Genomic DNA, 17,032 nt, shown 5'->3' on the forward strand with positions numbered 1-17,032 from the left:
TCTATTTTCCTTCACAGATATTTTTACTTAGCCTACTTAAACTTATATTTACTTCCAATACACTTCTAAATTTGATATATTCAGACATAATTCATTTATATTTATAAATAACCCTCGACTACCACCAAGGATAAGTACTTTGGAGAGTGGATGAAATAAATAAATAAATAAATAAATATCGTGAGTTAAAAGTTACAGACAGTTAAAATGTATTTTGAGGCCTTTTCTCTGTACATACATCCGTATCAGAATACCATGTGGGGTAAGTGTAAGCTATAGGCTAATATATAATTCATAATGTCATTTAAATGCATCATATTTAATAATGTTTATATATAGTGAAATTATATTAGAAGTATAAATGTGTATGTTTTTCTCCCCATAGGTCACTTGGGGAGAAAAAATCTCCCCAAAGGTATGTGTCTTATCCACTGCACCATCACCACCCCAGTTGCTTGATGCAAATAAATGTTGGTCTAATTATTTTATGGTTATCTGTCAGAATATATGGACATGTAACATAAGCTATTTATAAACAATAAAAAATGTTAAACTTCCAAAAACCTGTATAGAATAGTGGTCTGGGTTCAAACATTCTGACACAAAGTGAAGCATTCATGTGAATGGAAAGAAAGTGAGGCTTCCTTTTTGAGATGGCAGAACACGAAATCCATGGGGATGAGTTGGATTCAGATCCAACTCCTCTCACCTTACAAATACCTAAACCTACTCATCTCTGCCCCGTGATCCCTAACCTCCCCTTATCCTATCCATCTCCACTCCCTGATCCCTTACCCCACCCCTAATCCGACCCATCTCCACCCCCTGATCCCTAACCCCACCCCTAACCCGACCCATCTCCACTCTCTGATCCCTAACCCCACCCCTAATCCTACCCATCTCCACCCCTTAGATCTGATCCAACTCCGCCCCCTGGATGTCTCGTGTACTGCAATGCATTGAGGTGCTTCTGGAGGTTTTCGTTGATCACGTGTTTCTCTGAAAACAATACGCGCTCCAACACGGAGCTTCATGAAATTTCATGTACGCGCTGCGTACTCGGTACGCGCTTTGAAGCAGTCAAATGTAACATCATCACTAGTAGGTAACTCCACCCATTATACCCAAATGACACCCAGAGAGGTGGAGCTGGACTTCACGCTCCACCCATGGCTCTCAAATCATGTCATCCAGTAGATGCCGCTGTGTGTGAACTTAGTCCTGATTCATGCAGTAATAAGCAACGGCGTTCCACAAAAACTCGGAGCTGTCGTCATTTACGTGTAGCTTTTTCAGCGATATCGCTGTTTAATTAACCTGAGTCCGTTCGTGTCGTAATATTTAAGTGTTTCGGGGAGAAACGAATCGTTCTGTGAAGACGTGGTTGAAGAACTCGAATATCCTGGAGTGTAACTTAGCATCCGGGGCTATCTGACAAAACGCATCCAACCTGACAGACAGTAATATTTGTATTTTTTGTTTGAGCTCATTTTACTGGCCCGACAGTTTTGATATTTGATTAGTGTATTTAATATTGGCCATATCGCCCTAGGAAATCTATTTTCAGATATTATATTCACGAAGGCTCCGGAGGCCGCGGAGCTGCGCTGCTAGCTTCTCTCTCACTTTGCTAAGGGGATTATTGAACCGTCATTTCATATCTTGGTATTTCTGTGGAACTCTAACTCTACAGACAGAGCTGAAACCCTACACGGACCCATTTTATTTAAAGAATTTATCGTTTTTTTTTTCTTATTGTCTGAGGATTTTCCTCCTCCGTGTCCTCAGCTACCGACGTTTATCTGCTTCAGCCGAGCTGGCGACACCGCTCATCCCTGGATAAATTAAAGTAAGATATGTTTATATGGTGTGGGGTAACGTTAGTATGTTGTATTTGTTACGTCTGTTTCTTATCAATGATGTGGGACAGTCTATTTTGAATGCTTTAATATAAACTGTGCCCTGGGTTGAACTGAGGACAGGACTAGGGAGAGAGTAATAATGTAAACATCACTAACGCGTGTATCTGCTCACACCTCAGCAGCTGCTACAGTCTTGTCTAGGGTTTTATTCATTTATTTTGAGGTATTTGCCTTACTGTTCATAGTGTTTCAGCTTAAACTGGCTCGGTGATAAAAAGTTGTCACTTAAGAGCTGGTAATTTAAGTTCCTGCTGCTGTTAGTTTAAGTTTTGTTTGTTTGTGTGTGTGTGTCCTTTAGTGTTTTGAGGGTTTCTCTTTTGAGATTTGGGCTATTTGCTATATTCAGAGAGAGAGAAAGTTTATTTACATGGGACACCAAATAACAATCTGAAAATTGTTTACTTTCTATTTACATGGTTTTTACGTACATGGAAAATCAACCACATTAAAAAGTCATGTCTTTTATATTGTTTAATATAATTTATATAGTGAATAAACATTATAACAGATAACCTTATAAGTTGTTCTTTTATATTAGGAGTCTATCCAAATTATTTTCAACTTCAAAGGTCATGGGGAAATCACAGTTGGTCGAAAGTTGTGAAGAAGAACCATGGAAGACTTTTTTTTTCACATTCAAAACTTATGATATCTCATCTATTGTACATTAAGTATTAAAGAAAAATGTGAAATTATTTAATATTGATAGCACTTTACTTAACATTAGTTAAGTATATTCAATTACATTAATTTACAATACTTCTGCAGCATTTATTAATATTAGTTCATTTTTAATCTCAACATTTATGAATATAAGTTGTATCTGTTAATATTATTGCACTGTGAACTAACATGAAGATGGATAATTTTCTTATATTATTAATTTTTTTTTACTTACATTACCAAAGATTTATAAATGCTACAAAATATACTGTGAATTGTTAATTCATGTTAGTTAATGCATTAACTAACGTTAACAAATGAGACTTTATTGTAATATGCTACCTTAATAATATTTGTCTGTAATACATGTCTATACTGTTTATGATTCGTGTTTATATTCTTTGTGATGAATGACTCCTGATTTTACAGCTCTCTGCCTCCTGCCCTCGAGGTGTGAGTCCACCAGACTTCTTTTCTTGTGGCGGTTCCGGACAGGGCTGTCGGTTATCAGTCAATGATGTCAGAAGAAGGAAAGCAGAGCGCCACACCTGCCCCTGTCCCTGCGTCCAATATGGACACGAAGTCTGAGTCCACAGCCTCACCACCTACCGGCCAGGGGGTTTCATCGGTGTCTCCCCCAGTGTCCACAGTAACACAGCCTGCACCACCTGCAACTGAGGATGAGGAAGAGGAGAGCGAAGATGAATCTGAGATTCTGGAGGAAAGCCCCTGTGGACGCTGGCAGAAACGGAGAGAGGAGGTATATTCCAAGTCTTTCAATAGCTTTGTATGTAGAATGGATCAAAATTTCGTTGGATCAAAAGTCATTATTCACTGTAAATATTCTCATCTGCTAAATGATGATAACCTTAATTTTAGGGTATATTGTCTTAATATCATTTTAATTTGAGAGGATTTTATATAATTTCTTTGCAAAATCTTGGAAACCTGATTGAGTTTTTACTTTTAAATTAAAAATCCCCTCCACCCCCACAGGTTAACCAGCGAAACGTCCCAGGGATCGACAATGCTTACCTTGCCATGGACACCGAGGAGGGTGTGGAGGTCGTGTGGAATGAGGTCATGTTTTCTGAGCGGAAGAACTTCAAACTACAAGAGGTAAAACTTGTGTTGTTGTCAAGTTTACTGATTTCTGTCCGAAATAGTGTCTGAAATTTCAATGAGAAAACAATCAGTAAAGAAAAGTGACCGTAAGACATTTCTAATGTTGCAAACGATTTAATTTTTTTTTAAAGGGTGAGTTTACCCATAAATGAAAGTTATGTCATTAATGACTCAGCCGCATGTCATTCCAAGCCCATTCGACCTCCGTTCATCTTCAGAACACAGTTTAAGATATTTTAGATTTAGTCCGAGAGCTTTCTGTCCCTCTATTGAAAATGTGTACGGTATACTGTCTTTGTCCAGAAAGCAAATACAGACATCATTAAAGTAGTCCATCGGACATCAGTGGGTTTGTTAGAATGTTTTGAAGCATCGGAAATACATTTTGGTCCAAAAATAACCAGAGAACATGTCAGCAGCGTCTTACGTCACCAGCGTCACTGCGGACAGACCCGGAAGACAATACAATGTTTAATAAAGTCGTAGTTTTTGTTTCCACAAAAATATTAAGCAGCACATCTGTTTTTTAAACTTATAACAAGAAGAAATGTTTCTTGAGCAGCAAATCGGCATATTAGAATAATTTCTGAAGGATCATGTGACACTGAAGACTGGAGTAATGAGGCTGAAAATTCAGCTTTGCCATCACAGGAGTAAAGGACCTTTAAAAAAAATAAAAAAATGTAGTATTTAATAACAATATTAGTGTTTTTACTGTATTTTGATCAAATATGCAGCCTTTGTGAGACATTTGATATGAATGAACTGATGATTTGCTGTTAGTTACTCAAAATGGATAATTTCAAACATCCAGCTGAACTTTCATTTGAACTTCTTAAGTAAGCATAATATGTCAGTGTACTAATATAAAAGTTCGCTGCTGATTTTTATCTCTGTTCTTGGCCACAGATTAAACTGTATTACTTTGTGTTCTTGCTTACTAACATGTCAAGCTGTGAATTAGCGATACCAATGATTATTGAACTATTATGAGGGTTAGGACAGCTTGATTGCTACACAGAATGAGTGCGCTTGCCTTAATTTCTGGATGTAAGCTCCTTACACAAAGAGGACTCACCTGTTTGGTGTTTAGTGCCAAGATTTTATTGAAAATATTTTTTTAAAAAGCGTTCTCTGTAGTTATGTAACTCTTATTTCTTGAATTTTGGAATAATAAAAATATCTGCTGTTTTTAATATAACATAATTTATTCTTTCATTGCCTTTTAATCAAACTCGATTCATTAATGCTTGGCATGGAGTCGTGGCCAGCCATCTGTTTGGCCCATCCAAATACTGTGCTCCACTCTGCTTGGCAGACGCTCATCATGGAATTCAATAAGTAATTTTAGAGGTTGCGTTTTGACAGGCTTTGCCATCTACATTGCTGCTTGCCTTTCCCATAAGCACATGTGACTAGTGCAGTCTAGCCATAAAAAGCAATGGAACTTTTTTCTTTCTCCCACCCTGATCTGTTACAGGATTTGTTATTATATAATAAAATAATAGTTCAGTATTATAGTATCCTCTTCCTCTAAAATTTAGGATGTTGTGTTGCATACAGGTTTCCTGGTAAATTAATCTACTTTTCTATTTCTCAGGAAAAAGTGAAAGCAGTGTTTGATAATCTCATCCAGCTAGAACATCTGAATATAGTGAAGTTTCACAAGTACTGGGCTGATGTAAAGGAGAACAGAGCCAGGGTAAGAAATGTAACAACAGCAAAAAAAGTCATTTTTGGATTTATTCATTTTTTCAATCATAAGATTTTTTTGTTACCCCCTTCAGGTTATTTTCATCACAGAGTACATGTCTTCTGGGAGCCTGAAGCAGTTTCTAAAGAAGACAAAGAAGAATCATAAGACCATGAATGAAAAGGTATGATTGCTGCTCTATCTATTCAGACAAATTGACAAAAGAGCTGTTGAGACATAATGTACTGCAGACTAAAATGTATCTTTTGTCTTCAATTTCTTGCTTGAATGTTGTTGACTTTGCCTGCAGGTGTGACCCATAACAGATTTGTTTAAAACTTTTTTTAGAGACGGAGTTCTAGAACATATCTATCTATCTATCTATCTATCTATCTATCTATCTATCTATCTATCTATCTATCTATCTATCTATCTATCTATCTATCTATCTATCTATCTATCTATCTATCTATCTATCTATCTATCTATCTATCTATCTATAAATTACAGGAACATCTGTCTGTCTGCGTATGTGTGTCTGTCTGTTAATCGCATATCTCTCGAACCGTTAGTCCGATGGATCTCAAACTTGACAAGTGTCTTGCTACGGGCACGAGTAAGTGCAGTGTCAAGTTTGACGTTGTTTGGATTAGAAATGCAAAAGATATCGCTAAATATATCGCTAAAAGATGCACACATTGGCTTTTGCCGCTCTAGCTGCTGGCCACTCCCCCTCTCACACTGCACACTGAGTGAGCACAGCGCAGGACCAATTGCTAAAAACACACACAAAAAAATATTTTGCATGGGCATTTTGCACTAGTATTATTAAATTCCGGGACAGTACTTAATCACCAAGGACATCATAAAAACAAAATGCATTATTTTCTTTATTTTAACATGGAGTGGGTCATCATACCAGTTATCTTCATTTGTTTGACACTTTTAACTAATTTTTACATTCATGTCTCTGTTTATACTCTGTTTTTCCAGTAATAGGATTGGTGCATTCCTAGATATTAGTAATACTATTAGTCATGTTTTGGTTTCATTGAGTGAAGTATTAGTTGAAATTAATTAAATATTTTGACAGTATAAAATCAGATGCAAACTTGTTTTCCGGGATACCGTTAACTTTTTGTGGAACTTTTTTAGGCATGGAAACGCTGGTGCACGCAGATATTATCTGCCTTAAGGTTTGTGTACCTTTCCACTTTTTTTATTTCACTGTATTCAAATACGGTAGTTTACCAATAATGTAGAGATATTTTTAAAGATGTTGGACAAAATTCCTCATTAGCATCTGAAATATTGTCTGGGACTGTCATAGCTGAGCATTTCTTCTTGTTTTGGTGTTCCATTATGTGTCTTGTGGAGAGCTCTTGTTACACTCACGTTTCTCACCATTCTTCCTTCAGCTATCTGCACTCATGTGAACCTCCCATTATCCACGGGAACCTGACCTGTGACACCATTTTCATACAGCACAATGGACTCATCAAAATCGGATCAGGTGGGCTAAAGCACAGTGACTTTTTAAATGTCATAGATTTTATTATTTTTGCTGACTTTTTTTTTTGTTTGTTTTTTTGTAGTGGCCCCAGATACCATTAATAACCATGTAAAAACATGTCGGGAAGAGCAGAAGAGTTTGCACTTCTTTGCTCCAGAGTATGGAGGTAAAACTAGGTTTTAAACTGCATTCAAACTTATTCTAGAGTCGTTTCAGTGCACTTGTTATGTAAAAAGTACAATTTGTCCTCTTCCTTCATCCACTTCAGCTGTTGCCAGTGTCACTACAGCTGTGGACATATATTCCTTTGGAATGTGCGCCTTAGAGGTGAGTGCTGTTTGTTTTGAGCTGCATATTCTTCGTCAGGGTATCGGATTGACCAGACCAGAGATTCAGGTTTTTCTCCCACTGTTGTAGATGGCTGTGCTGGAAATCCAAAGTAATGGAGAGTCCTCATATGTGTCACAAGAAGCCATTAATAGTGCCATCCAGTCTCTGGAGGACCCACTGCAGAGAGTAAGTATAGATTGAGTCCACCATTCAAAAAATGCCAGTAAGATGTTATATATATATATATATATATATATATATATATATATATATATACTGTATATATATGTGTGTGTGTGTGTGACTATATATATATATATATATATATATATATATATATATATATATTATAACTAGGGCTGTGCAAAAATTAATTGCGATTAATCGCATCCAAAATAAAAGTCTGTGTTAACATTATATATTTGTGTGTGCTGTATATAATTATTTTGTATATATAAATACACACACATGTATGTATATATTTAAGAAAATGTGCTATTCATATATAAAATATTTATATTTATATAATATAGATTATGTATTTATATATATAAACAGAGTTTAAGCGCAAATAATTCTTAAATATATACATGCATGCATAGGTATTTATATATACAAAATAATTATATATAGTACACACAAATATATTATGTAAACACAGACTTTTATTTTGGATGCGATTAATCGCAATTAACTTTTGCACAGCCCTAATTATAACATATAACATTAATCAGTGTTGAAAACAGTTGTGCAGTTGTTTAATAATTTTGTGGAAATCATGGTAATCTTTTTAGGAATCTTTGTTGAATAGAAAGTTCAAAAGAACAATATTTATTTGAAATAAAAATCTTGTATAACATTATAAATGTCTTTGACATTTTTGAATAATTTAATGCATCCTTACTGAATAAAATCATTAATTTCTCCCCCCAACCCCCTGAAAATATCTTACTGACCCCAAATCTTTGAATGTTAGTGTACTGTTGTTTTCTGTTCTTTAGTTACAATTGTGTAATTGGATAAATATTCCAGATGTGTGTGAAATCTGAGCATGCGAATCTCCAGTAGGCTTTTCAGATTGCAAGTAAAATAAATAATAAATTCAGTCTGTTTGGATTGTTTCTTTCACACTAGTATATGATGCTTTGCAAATCTGCATGTACCCGACTGAATTGAAAGAAATCTCGATCATGATGAGTTATTTTGATATATATAAGTATACCTGACACGTGATCAATTATACTTTTAGTAGCATTAGAACACAATACATGACAACATGAAATGGTTGAAATATCCAAAAAAAACTAACTTACAAAATTAAAATATTTATGAATGAACGGCTCGTTTTAAAATCTTGCCGGTCTATTGACATTTTTTAAACATTACAATCCTCATGATAACTTTCTTTAACTTTACATTACGTCCACTTCAAAAGCTAATTACTCCTGGACAGCACTGCCATAGAGATAGAGAGACAATATTCTAAAGATGGCGGCACCCTTGTTTCTCTAGTGCATAAGGTGTATACTAATCATTGTGAAGTCTCATGTTTCTCTGTGTGTTTGTTGTAGGAGTTTATTCAGAAGTGTCTGGAGGTGGACCCCAGTAAGAGGCCCACAGCCAGAGAGCTGCTTTTCCATCAAGCTCTGTTTGAAGTGCCTCTTTTGAAACTACTGGCTGCACACTGTATCGTCAGTCACCAGCGTGAGTCATGAGCAAATCTCATTACCATTCAGACATTTCATCTCACCTTCATGAATAAGATTCACTAAACGCTAAATACATTGAAACCATTTGCTTTTGCCTACTAGACTTGATCGCAGAAAATGCTTTAGAGGAAATTACCAAGAACATGGACCCCAACCAGGTCATTATGGAAAGGAAAGAGGTCCAACTAAAGTGAGCCGCCTCCTTTGATTCATTGGTTTTACTTTTGAAATAGCTTGTTTGGGATGAGGATGAACCTGAGGATCAAATAAGCTGTCATGCCACCTTAAACGGCTTTTGTAATCCTGTCTCTTTTCCCTTCAGACTCTCACAGTTTCCTGCCTTGGAGCTTGACAAGTTCCTTGAGGATGTGAGGTGAGAAAAATAGAATTTCCCAATTTTGGAGGAGGGGAAAATTTCCAAAATGAGATGGGCCTAGATTCAAATGTCAAGAAAGTTAAAAAACAAGCACAAACGTAATGATGTTCGCTGCACTTGTGATGTAGGAATGGGATCTATCCTCTGACTGCCTTCGGCATGCCCTGCCCACAGCAGCCTCAGCAAGAGACTGTCAAGTCCCCCATCGTGCCACCCTCTGTCAAATCGCCTACGCCTGAGCCTGCAGAGCTGGAGACCAGGAAGGTGAGAAATGGACTGATTTAAGGAGATGGTGATCAAGTATCAATGATTAAGAATAATATATATTTTTTTTCACCTTTGCCCTGTCTCTCTATGTGGTGTATTACTATTTTCCACTCGAGTCTAGATGTGTGGTTACAGTCAGTCAACAGGATTAGCAGTATTTTAGCATCGTATGTTAGTATTAAAGATAATCTCTCTCTTTAAGGTTGTACAGATGCAGTGCAACATCGAGCCTGTGGAGGAAGGAGCGAAACATCATGTAAGCCCTTTTTCCGTGTTCATTGCTGAGTTATGCGAGTTATATGTTTATTCTGTGTCTAAAACTCCTTACTGCTCTTTTTCTAGCTGACCTTACTGCTAAAACTGGAAGATAAGCTCAACCGACACTTGAGTTGTGATTTGGCGCCAAGTGAGTACTTTATCAGGCCCCAAACACACTATACACAAGTATGTAAATGCTTGCAGCTACACGGCTGGATTTAAAATGCCATTGTGTTCTGAATGTGTCAGAATGCGGACAAGTATGTGATGCATTCTCAGCTGCAAGAGACACTATAATGGGCATCAGCACAGTCGGTTTTGTCTTTCAAGTCAACTTGCTCAGAATCAAGAAGCTTTGCTGACTTAGCTAAGCTGTCAACAGCTAGCTACCTGAATTCACGTGTGGTTTAATCCAACAGTGATGTTTGGTACTGCCACAATAAGGAAAGAATCAGTTAAGAAGAATTAAGTAATTAGGAGCCAAGCACTGAAATCGTTGGCCTCCTTCTTCCTCTTCCTCTTCTCTTCTCCTCTTGCAGCCCATAGAATCACTTGCAGGAAAATGATCAAATTTGTCAGTCTGAATTTTCACTATAGCAATTTTGGAGTCTCCAACTCAATCCCTTTAGTGCCAAATTTTCCAAAGTTTTCCAAAGCGGCAACTGTCTAAAGTTTCACTAGTTTTCACTAGTCCGAGCGAATTTTACGTAACGCTTGCGAAAACTGTCGAAGACTGTAAGGCTGTATCTCCACAACGCCTTATCATATTCAGACCAATTTTGATATATTTCATCACAAATGACCTGAGGCGACATGCCACCTACTGGTCTGGAAAAAATGAAATATAACTATTTTTACTTATAACTTCTGTCCAGAAATCATAAAAGTGGTCTCGTTAGATTTGGGGCATCATGCTGAGTCAAATAACAATCAATTTCCCCATATTGGCCATTTTGGTCATCTGACATTTTTGATTTTGTACTATAATGCTGTATTTTATGAAAGTATGAATCTATCGTTACAAAATTTGATATGGGTCATCGGCACGATTTTCTGAAAGAATCTGAGAAGTTTCATAGTAGCACCGATGATGCAACGTTGTTAAACTGTTGCGACTATCTTCGAAACCGCTTGTCTGATCGAGATGAAACCACCGTAGGATTAATACGTTAATTCCAAAACAAAATGTTTCAGGAAGTTACAATTTTATAATGAAATTCCATAAATGCTAGTACATTTTTAATAAATTGGTCTATTGCAATGAAACTGGTCTTAATACATCTCTTGGGTCTCGCCAATAACTTAGATTCCAATTTTGGCCGAACGTCCTGTCCGCCATCTTGATTTTCATTCAGTATCTACTTTTGCGAACTGGACATATTGACGCCAAACTTTATATGTGTCAATTTCTACTCGCTCTAATCCCACCACATCAATTTCGTAAATGCGCCACCTATTGGTCAAAAGTGAAACCATTCAAACATATTATTACTGACTGCATATATATCATTATTCAAACATTTTGGCTACAATCTTATTAAAATGTCTTTTATTGCTCCTTGCTGCAGTTGGTCTGACACTCCCAGCCAAGTTGGACTTTCTTATCATCTTGACCCCGATAATTGCTGCTTGCAGCTATATTTTACAATGGAACTGTTTAGTTGCATTCAAATTTGTGTACTTGCATAGTATGTTTCTGGTCTGATTTTCTTTTCTTATTTGTACATTGATTTGTCACAAAAACAAGAGTTCTGCAGATATGCGGAAGTGGATCAGAATTGTGACCAAAAGATGTATTGAAAAGTGAACTGTTATAATACAGCACTTTTCTGTTGACTTATCGCTGAAACTCAAGAATGGTGTTCTCTGTGTGTTAGATGAGAATGTACAGGAGTTGGCTGTGGAACTGGTCCAGCTTGGCTTCATTAGTGAGGTAAGAACTTTCCCTCAAGATGTTATGCTCTCTCCCGTCCAAAAGTTTGGGCTCCATAACTTGCATTATGAAGTAACGTGATCAAAAGTGACTGTAAAGGCATTTGTTTATAACAAAAGATTTCTATTTCAAATAAATGCTGTTCTAAACTTTCTGTTCATCAAAGAATCCTAAAAGAAGTATCAAGGCTTCCACAAACACATTTGTTTTTAACATTGATTATAATAATAAGAAATGTTTTTTGAGTAGCAAATCAGCATATTAATATAATTTCTGAAGGGTCATGCGACACTGAAGACTGGAGTAATGATGCTGAAAATTCAGCTTTTCCACCACAGGAATAAACATTTAAATATATATTCGAACAGAATAGTAAATTTAAATTCTAATAAAATTGCACTATTTATTTTTATACAGTATTTTGATAAAATCAATGCTGCTTTGGTGAGCATAAGAGTCTTTTTTTCAAAAACAAAAAAACTTTTGAATGGTAGTTTACTTTAATATGTGCTGAATGATCAGATGTCCTTCTGACATCTGTATTTAATTTAGATGAGTTCCTGTGTTGATCATTTTTAAGGCAGAATGTTAGCAGTGTCATTTTTTTCAAACTACTTATGTAATTCATTATTTCTTTGCCCAAGATGACGACATTGCACTTTTTGTATGGGCACTTGTCATAATCACATCTCTGAGACTGAATGGGCTATATGCACGCATAAGTTCCGCATTTGACGTAAGGATGCTCGTCCATTTCCGGTTGTGTAGATTAAAGCGGAGGAAAACCGGAGAAAACGGGATTATGGCAGAGTCTTCAATATTTACTGTCCTCCCGTCTTTGAAACGAAACGTACATACGTTTAGATGTAATTTTATATATAGTTATGTTTATTTAATATAATTTTAAAAAGAAGCATAAACACAACGATGGGTGTCTGTTTTATCGGTTTTTGTGACTAACGTTTCATTAGTATAACCATGGAGTATAAAATTCAATATAAATTCTCTGTATTGCATTGGACTCTATGATCGGCGGAAGTTATCGAGCATCCCTAATGCTTCACCGGAAATAACGCCGTGCATAGAGCCCATATGAATATAGTTGAGGCAAACCCGTCAGTCACAGGACAATGACGTGAGATATTATGTCAATCAAAAAAACCTTCAAGCGATGTTTCTCAGTTTCAGTGTTGGTGTGGTTACTGTGTTTATTCAGTATTGTGAGATCACTCAATGTTCTGGCCATTTTTAAAACATTTGTCCCCAGGTTCAAATTTACAAGGTGTTTTCCCCCCCACAAATACTAGTGACATCATTTAGAAATAAAATGTTTCCAATCAATAATTCAGTTGCTCGAGGACATGTTTTGATCAGCCGTGGCTGATTCCTGGAAGGGTGATATAGGAGAAAAGACAAACGCTGTGAGCTAATCAGAAAAATGGCACACAAAGTAGTCCATGGTTTAGCTGTTCCCAAAAATCAGATGTGAAAAGTCTCTGTTAATGCACAAACCAGAGCCAGACCTCTCCCAGAGAATACCACAATAGGGCTTGGGATTCTTGCGCTAGTGAAAATTAGCATACAGCTGTTTAACCATCGATACTACCATGGCTTTTTGTTACTTAGTACTATTAAAACTGTTTAGACAGTTTTCTTCATTAATTTTCCCTCTGCAGTCTCAGGGGTTGTTAACATAACACTGTAAAAACTAACAACGGAAACATTTTTATGCTTTTTGTTCATTTACATGACAACAGCGTTTTGGGGACCTGAAAACGCAAACTTTTTTAAATGGTTTCAAAGTGCATATTTTTGAAAATTATACCGTTATTGTCTCTGTGTAAACTACAAAATGTGAATTTGTGAACGGTGATGTCATGCGCAATTGCTTGTTGGCTTGTTTTGACAGCGCTGTCGCCTGTACGTGAAAAACGCGAAGGAAAAACGTTTTCCGTTTTAGTACATCGTTGTTGTGTAAACGTGACTGTTTTCCAAAGATGGCGCCGCCTGTATACACGAAATGAACTGTCTTTATGAAGTATCTTCTTATTAAACGATCTGTACACTTACAAAGTTTGCAATGCTTAGTTTTGCATGTATGGACCCTCATTATGTTACTGTGTGAGTGTGGGACTATTTTGAGCCTTGTTAGTGGTATAAACTAGCGATTTCTTTTTACTTAGTAAATGCCCCCAGTACTAGTATTATACACTAAACAGTTTTTAGAGATAAAACTCTATACATTCGATTATCATGAAAACAAATCTCAGAGAACGGTTGACTAGGTACCGATGTTTTATTAGACCAAAGGTTCATTTTGCACCGGAGTTCTCCTTTAAGGATGAAAAACCCTTTTTTGTACTTTTTTTAATTTGTACATTTTTTTTTTATATATATTAGATTTTATTTTATTGTATTTAACTATTGCTTTTATTTATTTATTTTTAATCTTTTGGTTAATTATTTTTTTTGTTTTTTCAAGGGGGATCAGCCACGTCTCACTACTGTGCTGGAGGAGGCCTTCTCTAGGTTTTACAGCCGCAACGGCTCTCTCAATCCCGTGACCGTTTCCTCATAGCGGAGGGACAAATCTGCCAGCTCCTCTCCACCATCCTTTACCTTTATGCACGGGACGGGACTCTAGCGCTTCATCACTCAGAGGATTGTATGCAAGCTTTGTGGGGAGGGATCAGAATGCCTCGAACTGAGCCTCAAAAAGAAAACGACCCCCGCGCTCTGTGCTTCACACCGCTTTAGGTGTTGGCTGATGGTTCCCGTCTACATCTATTCTGTCGGTGTAGCAGTCTGCTTCTCTGTTTTAAAAGAAGAAAAAAATGACTCGGTTATTATTTAAATCAGTATTACGAGCTGTATTTTGGACCATTTTTGCTTACAGTATGTGTGGGATCGGTTACTTCTGGTTTGCACTTTAGCAAATCCTTTTTGTCTTTTTAAGCACATCACATGTAGATTTCATGGTCTTTTCACCCTTTTGATCATTCATTTATTCTTTTTTATTGTAAGGGGAATGTGTTATTGTGTTATTTTGAAATTACCAAATAACACTGTCTTTATTGTTGTACCTTTTAAGGCACACATTAATTGTGGTTAACTTTGGTCTGCAATGCAAAATCTATGATGACTGTGAAAAGAAAGGGGTTCTCAATGCAATGAAAAAGTAAACAGATTATTTATCTATACGCATATGGTCCATCTTGAAATGTGTTTCACTTTCATCATTGTGGTGGCTGTTTTTTCCCCCCTTTATTACCTGTGAACATATGCTGTAAGTTTGAATTTTAATGGTTTATAAGCAAAGGGCACTTGATTTGACTTGTCTTTTCCCCCTGTATGTGACAGTTATGAGTTTCATTATTAAGAAATTATCTACAGTGCACCAGATGTGTTCAAATGTGCCTTCAACAGAGACACAATCAATCCATGTTCAGAAGACCCATAGACTGACAAACATATTATATTATTCCTTTTTTTTTTGTCATTGTGCAGATCCTTTAGTGTTGTTTCTTTCTTAACTGGTCTATATGCAAATATACTGTATTTTCTGGCATATTTGCAGTATATTAAAACTTCTGGGGTTTTGTTTGGCAGCATCATTTCAGTCCAGACAAGCAGTTTGCACTGATTCATTTTATGTTGAAGGCAATAAATTTCATATTCACCTTTATGGTACATCAACATCTGTCTGTCACAAGCAGCATGAAATAGTTTAAATAATGAATAGTTTTAAGTAACGTTTCTTTTCAGTTATAAAATTGGTCAAATTCTTTTCGATATTGGATAGCCGAGTGGAAATTATGCCTGAAAAGCACACCACATCAATGCTTTTTTTAAATGCAGACCAGCTATGACAAATCATTAAAAATAACAATGGATGATTCATTTTGCAGTTGTTTTGAAAGAAACAGGCTATGTCTCACGCAAAACATTCAGAAACTCATAACTGCTTTTACTCTGTTAACCTCTATCTTTTCAAAATTGCACCAATTCTTGATATAAAGATGAGATACGGGGTACTTCTATTCTTTGTCTGTTGTGTTTTGTGTCATTTGGAGTAATTAGGATTTTAATTCATCTCCAAAGTACAATGTTAAAGGAAAAGTTCACCCAAAAATTTCATTCAAAAACTGAATGACTGACTTTCTCCTGCAGAATACAAACAATCTATATATTTTGAAGAATATTTTAACTGAGTTTGTCCATGCAATAAAAGTCAGTGGGGTCCAAAGAAACACTAGTCTGGGTTTCCAGACTATTTCATGCTGCCTTCCCGCAGCGCGTTTTTATCATAGGTTTTTATTCACGCTGAAAGGCAGTCTGGAGACGCCAGATTTTCGCCTCATTTAGGCAACCAATCACAGAACGGGGAGGGAGCAGCAAGACGATGACGACATCTATGCGACACACCGAAGTAGTTTGTTTATATCTATGGATTCAACATGGCAGCAGACGCGAAGCTACCTTTTGATGCAGCCTTAGATATTGGTCTAAGTAGTTTAGAATACAGTAGTTTAGAATGTTTATTTTGAAAAAAGATCAGCTTACCATGTTCCAAAAGATTTAACTTCGCGAGACCCCAATCGTTATTGTTGTCTCGCCAATACTAATCTAAGCCCTAATGGGGGACCAGGTACAGGAGGCGGTCAGCATTGGAATATCTGCTGCTCATATCTGCTTTCTCATGTCCCGAGAAAGAAAATGCGATTGTCAATACCAACTTCTGTTCTACAGTTCCGAGGCCTGGATGAGCGCAAAGTGGAAAGACATGTTAGCCACGAAGTTGTATATTACCAACCTGCTAGGCATCGTCGTCGACGAAGTCCATTCAACTTATACATGGTAAGTGGTATTTATTAATATCATATTGTCATTATGCCTGTAGACTACCTACTGTGGTTGTCACAGTGCCCCTAAGTTGTGTTGCTTTTCAATATCAATATACAGCTAGCAGCTAACGTTACCGCTTTAGTAGCATAACTTTCAGCTGTGCACACGTACCCGATTAAAGTTGTTGACACTTTAGTCATTAAATTTTTTTTAAACTTGTGAAGTAACGTTACAAGCGCAAACAATTTCCAATGCAAGTAACAACTTCAACATCTATGTTAAACTGTATTTAATACTTGTGTTTTTCTAAACTATTTGATAGACATTCTAAGCACACACTAAACGCCGCCGGGCGGGCATTCGTATTTCGTAAACCACGCCTCAAATACGGGAATATG

General features: G+C 36.5%; 1 protein-coding gene across 1 annotated transcript; it reads left to right on the forward strand.

The window, feature by feature from the left end:
- The first annotated feature begins 1,194 nt into the window (after positions 1 to 1,194).
- Positions 1,195 to 15,829, forward strand: nrbp1 (nuclear receptor binding protein 1). Its single transcript, XM_039692740.2, has 18 exons — positions 1,195 to 1,849; positions 3,015 to 3,345; positions 3,582 to 3,704; positions 5,311 to 5,412; positions 5,498 to 5,587; positions 6,559 to 6,599; positions 6,822 to 6,916; positions 6,999 to 7,082; positions 7,185 to 7,243; positions 7,334 to 7,432; positions 8,818 to 8,950; positions 9,058 to 9,145; positions 9,278 to 9,328; positions 9,460 to 9,595; positions 9,801 to 9,854; positions 9,941 to 10,004; positions 11,734 to 11,789; positions 14,272 to 15,829. Exons 2-18 carry the CDS (start codon positions 3,100 to 3,102, stop codon positions 14,365 to 14,367), a joined length of 1,617 nt encoding a protein of 538 aa, XP_039548674.2. The 5' UTR covers positions 1,195 to 1,849; positions 3,015 to 3,099; the 3' UTR covers positions 14,368 to 15,829.
- The last annotated feature ends 1,203 nt before the right edge of the window (positions 15,830 to 17,032 follow it).

The sequence above is a fragment of the Pimephales promelas genome, chromosome 13 (genome assembly GCF_988280905.1).
Source record: "Pimephales promelas chromosome 13, fPimPro1.hap1.1, whole genome shotgun sequence".
Classification (NCBI taxonomy): Eukaryota; Metazoa; Chordata; class Actinopteri; order Cypriniformes; family Leuciscidae; genus Pimephales; species Pimephales promelas.

Bases quoted from the DNA above. Each gene is read 5' to 3' on its own strand.
- nrbp1 (XM_039692740.2), top strand. From the start codon at position 3,100: ATGATGTCAGAAGAAGGAAAGCAGAGCGCCACACCTGCCCCTGTCCCT. The intron at 6,917-6,998 runs GTGGGCTAAAGC...GTTTTTTTGTAG, and splicing joins ACTCATCAAAATCGGATCAG to TGGCCCCAGATACCATTAAT. The intron at 7,433-8,817 runs GTAAGTATAGAT...TGTTTGTTGTAG, and splicing joins TGGAGGACCCACTGCAGAGA to GAGTTTATTCAGAAGTGTCT.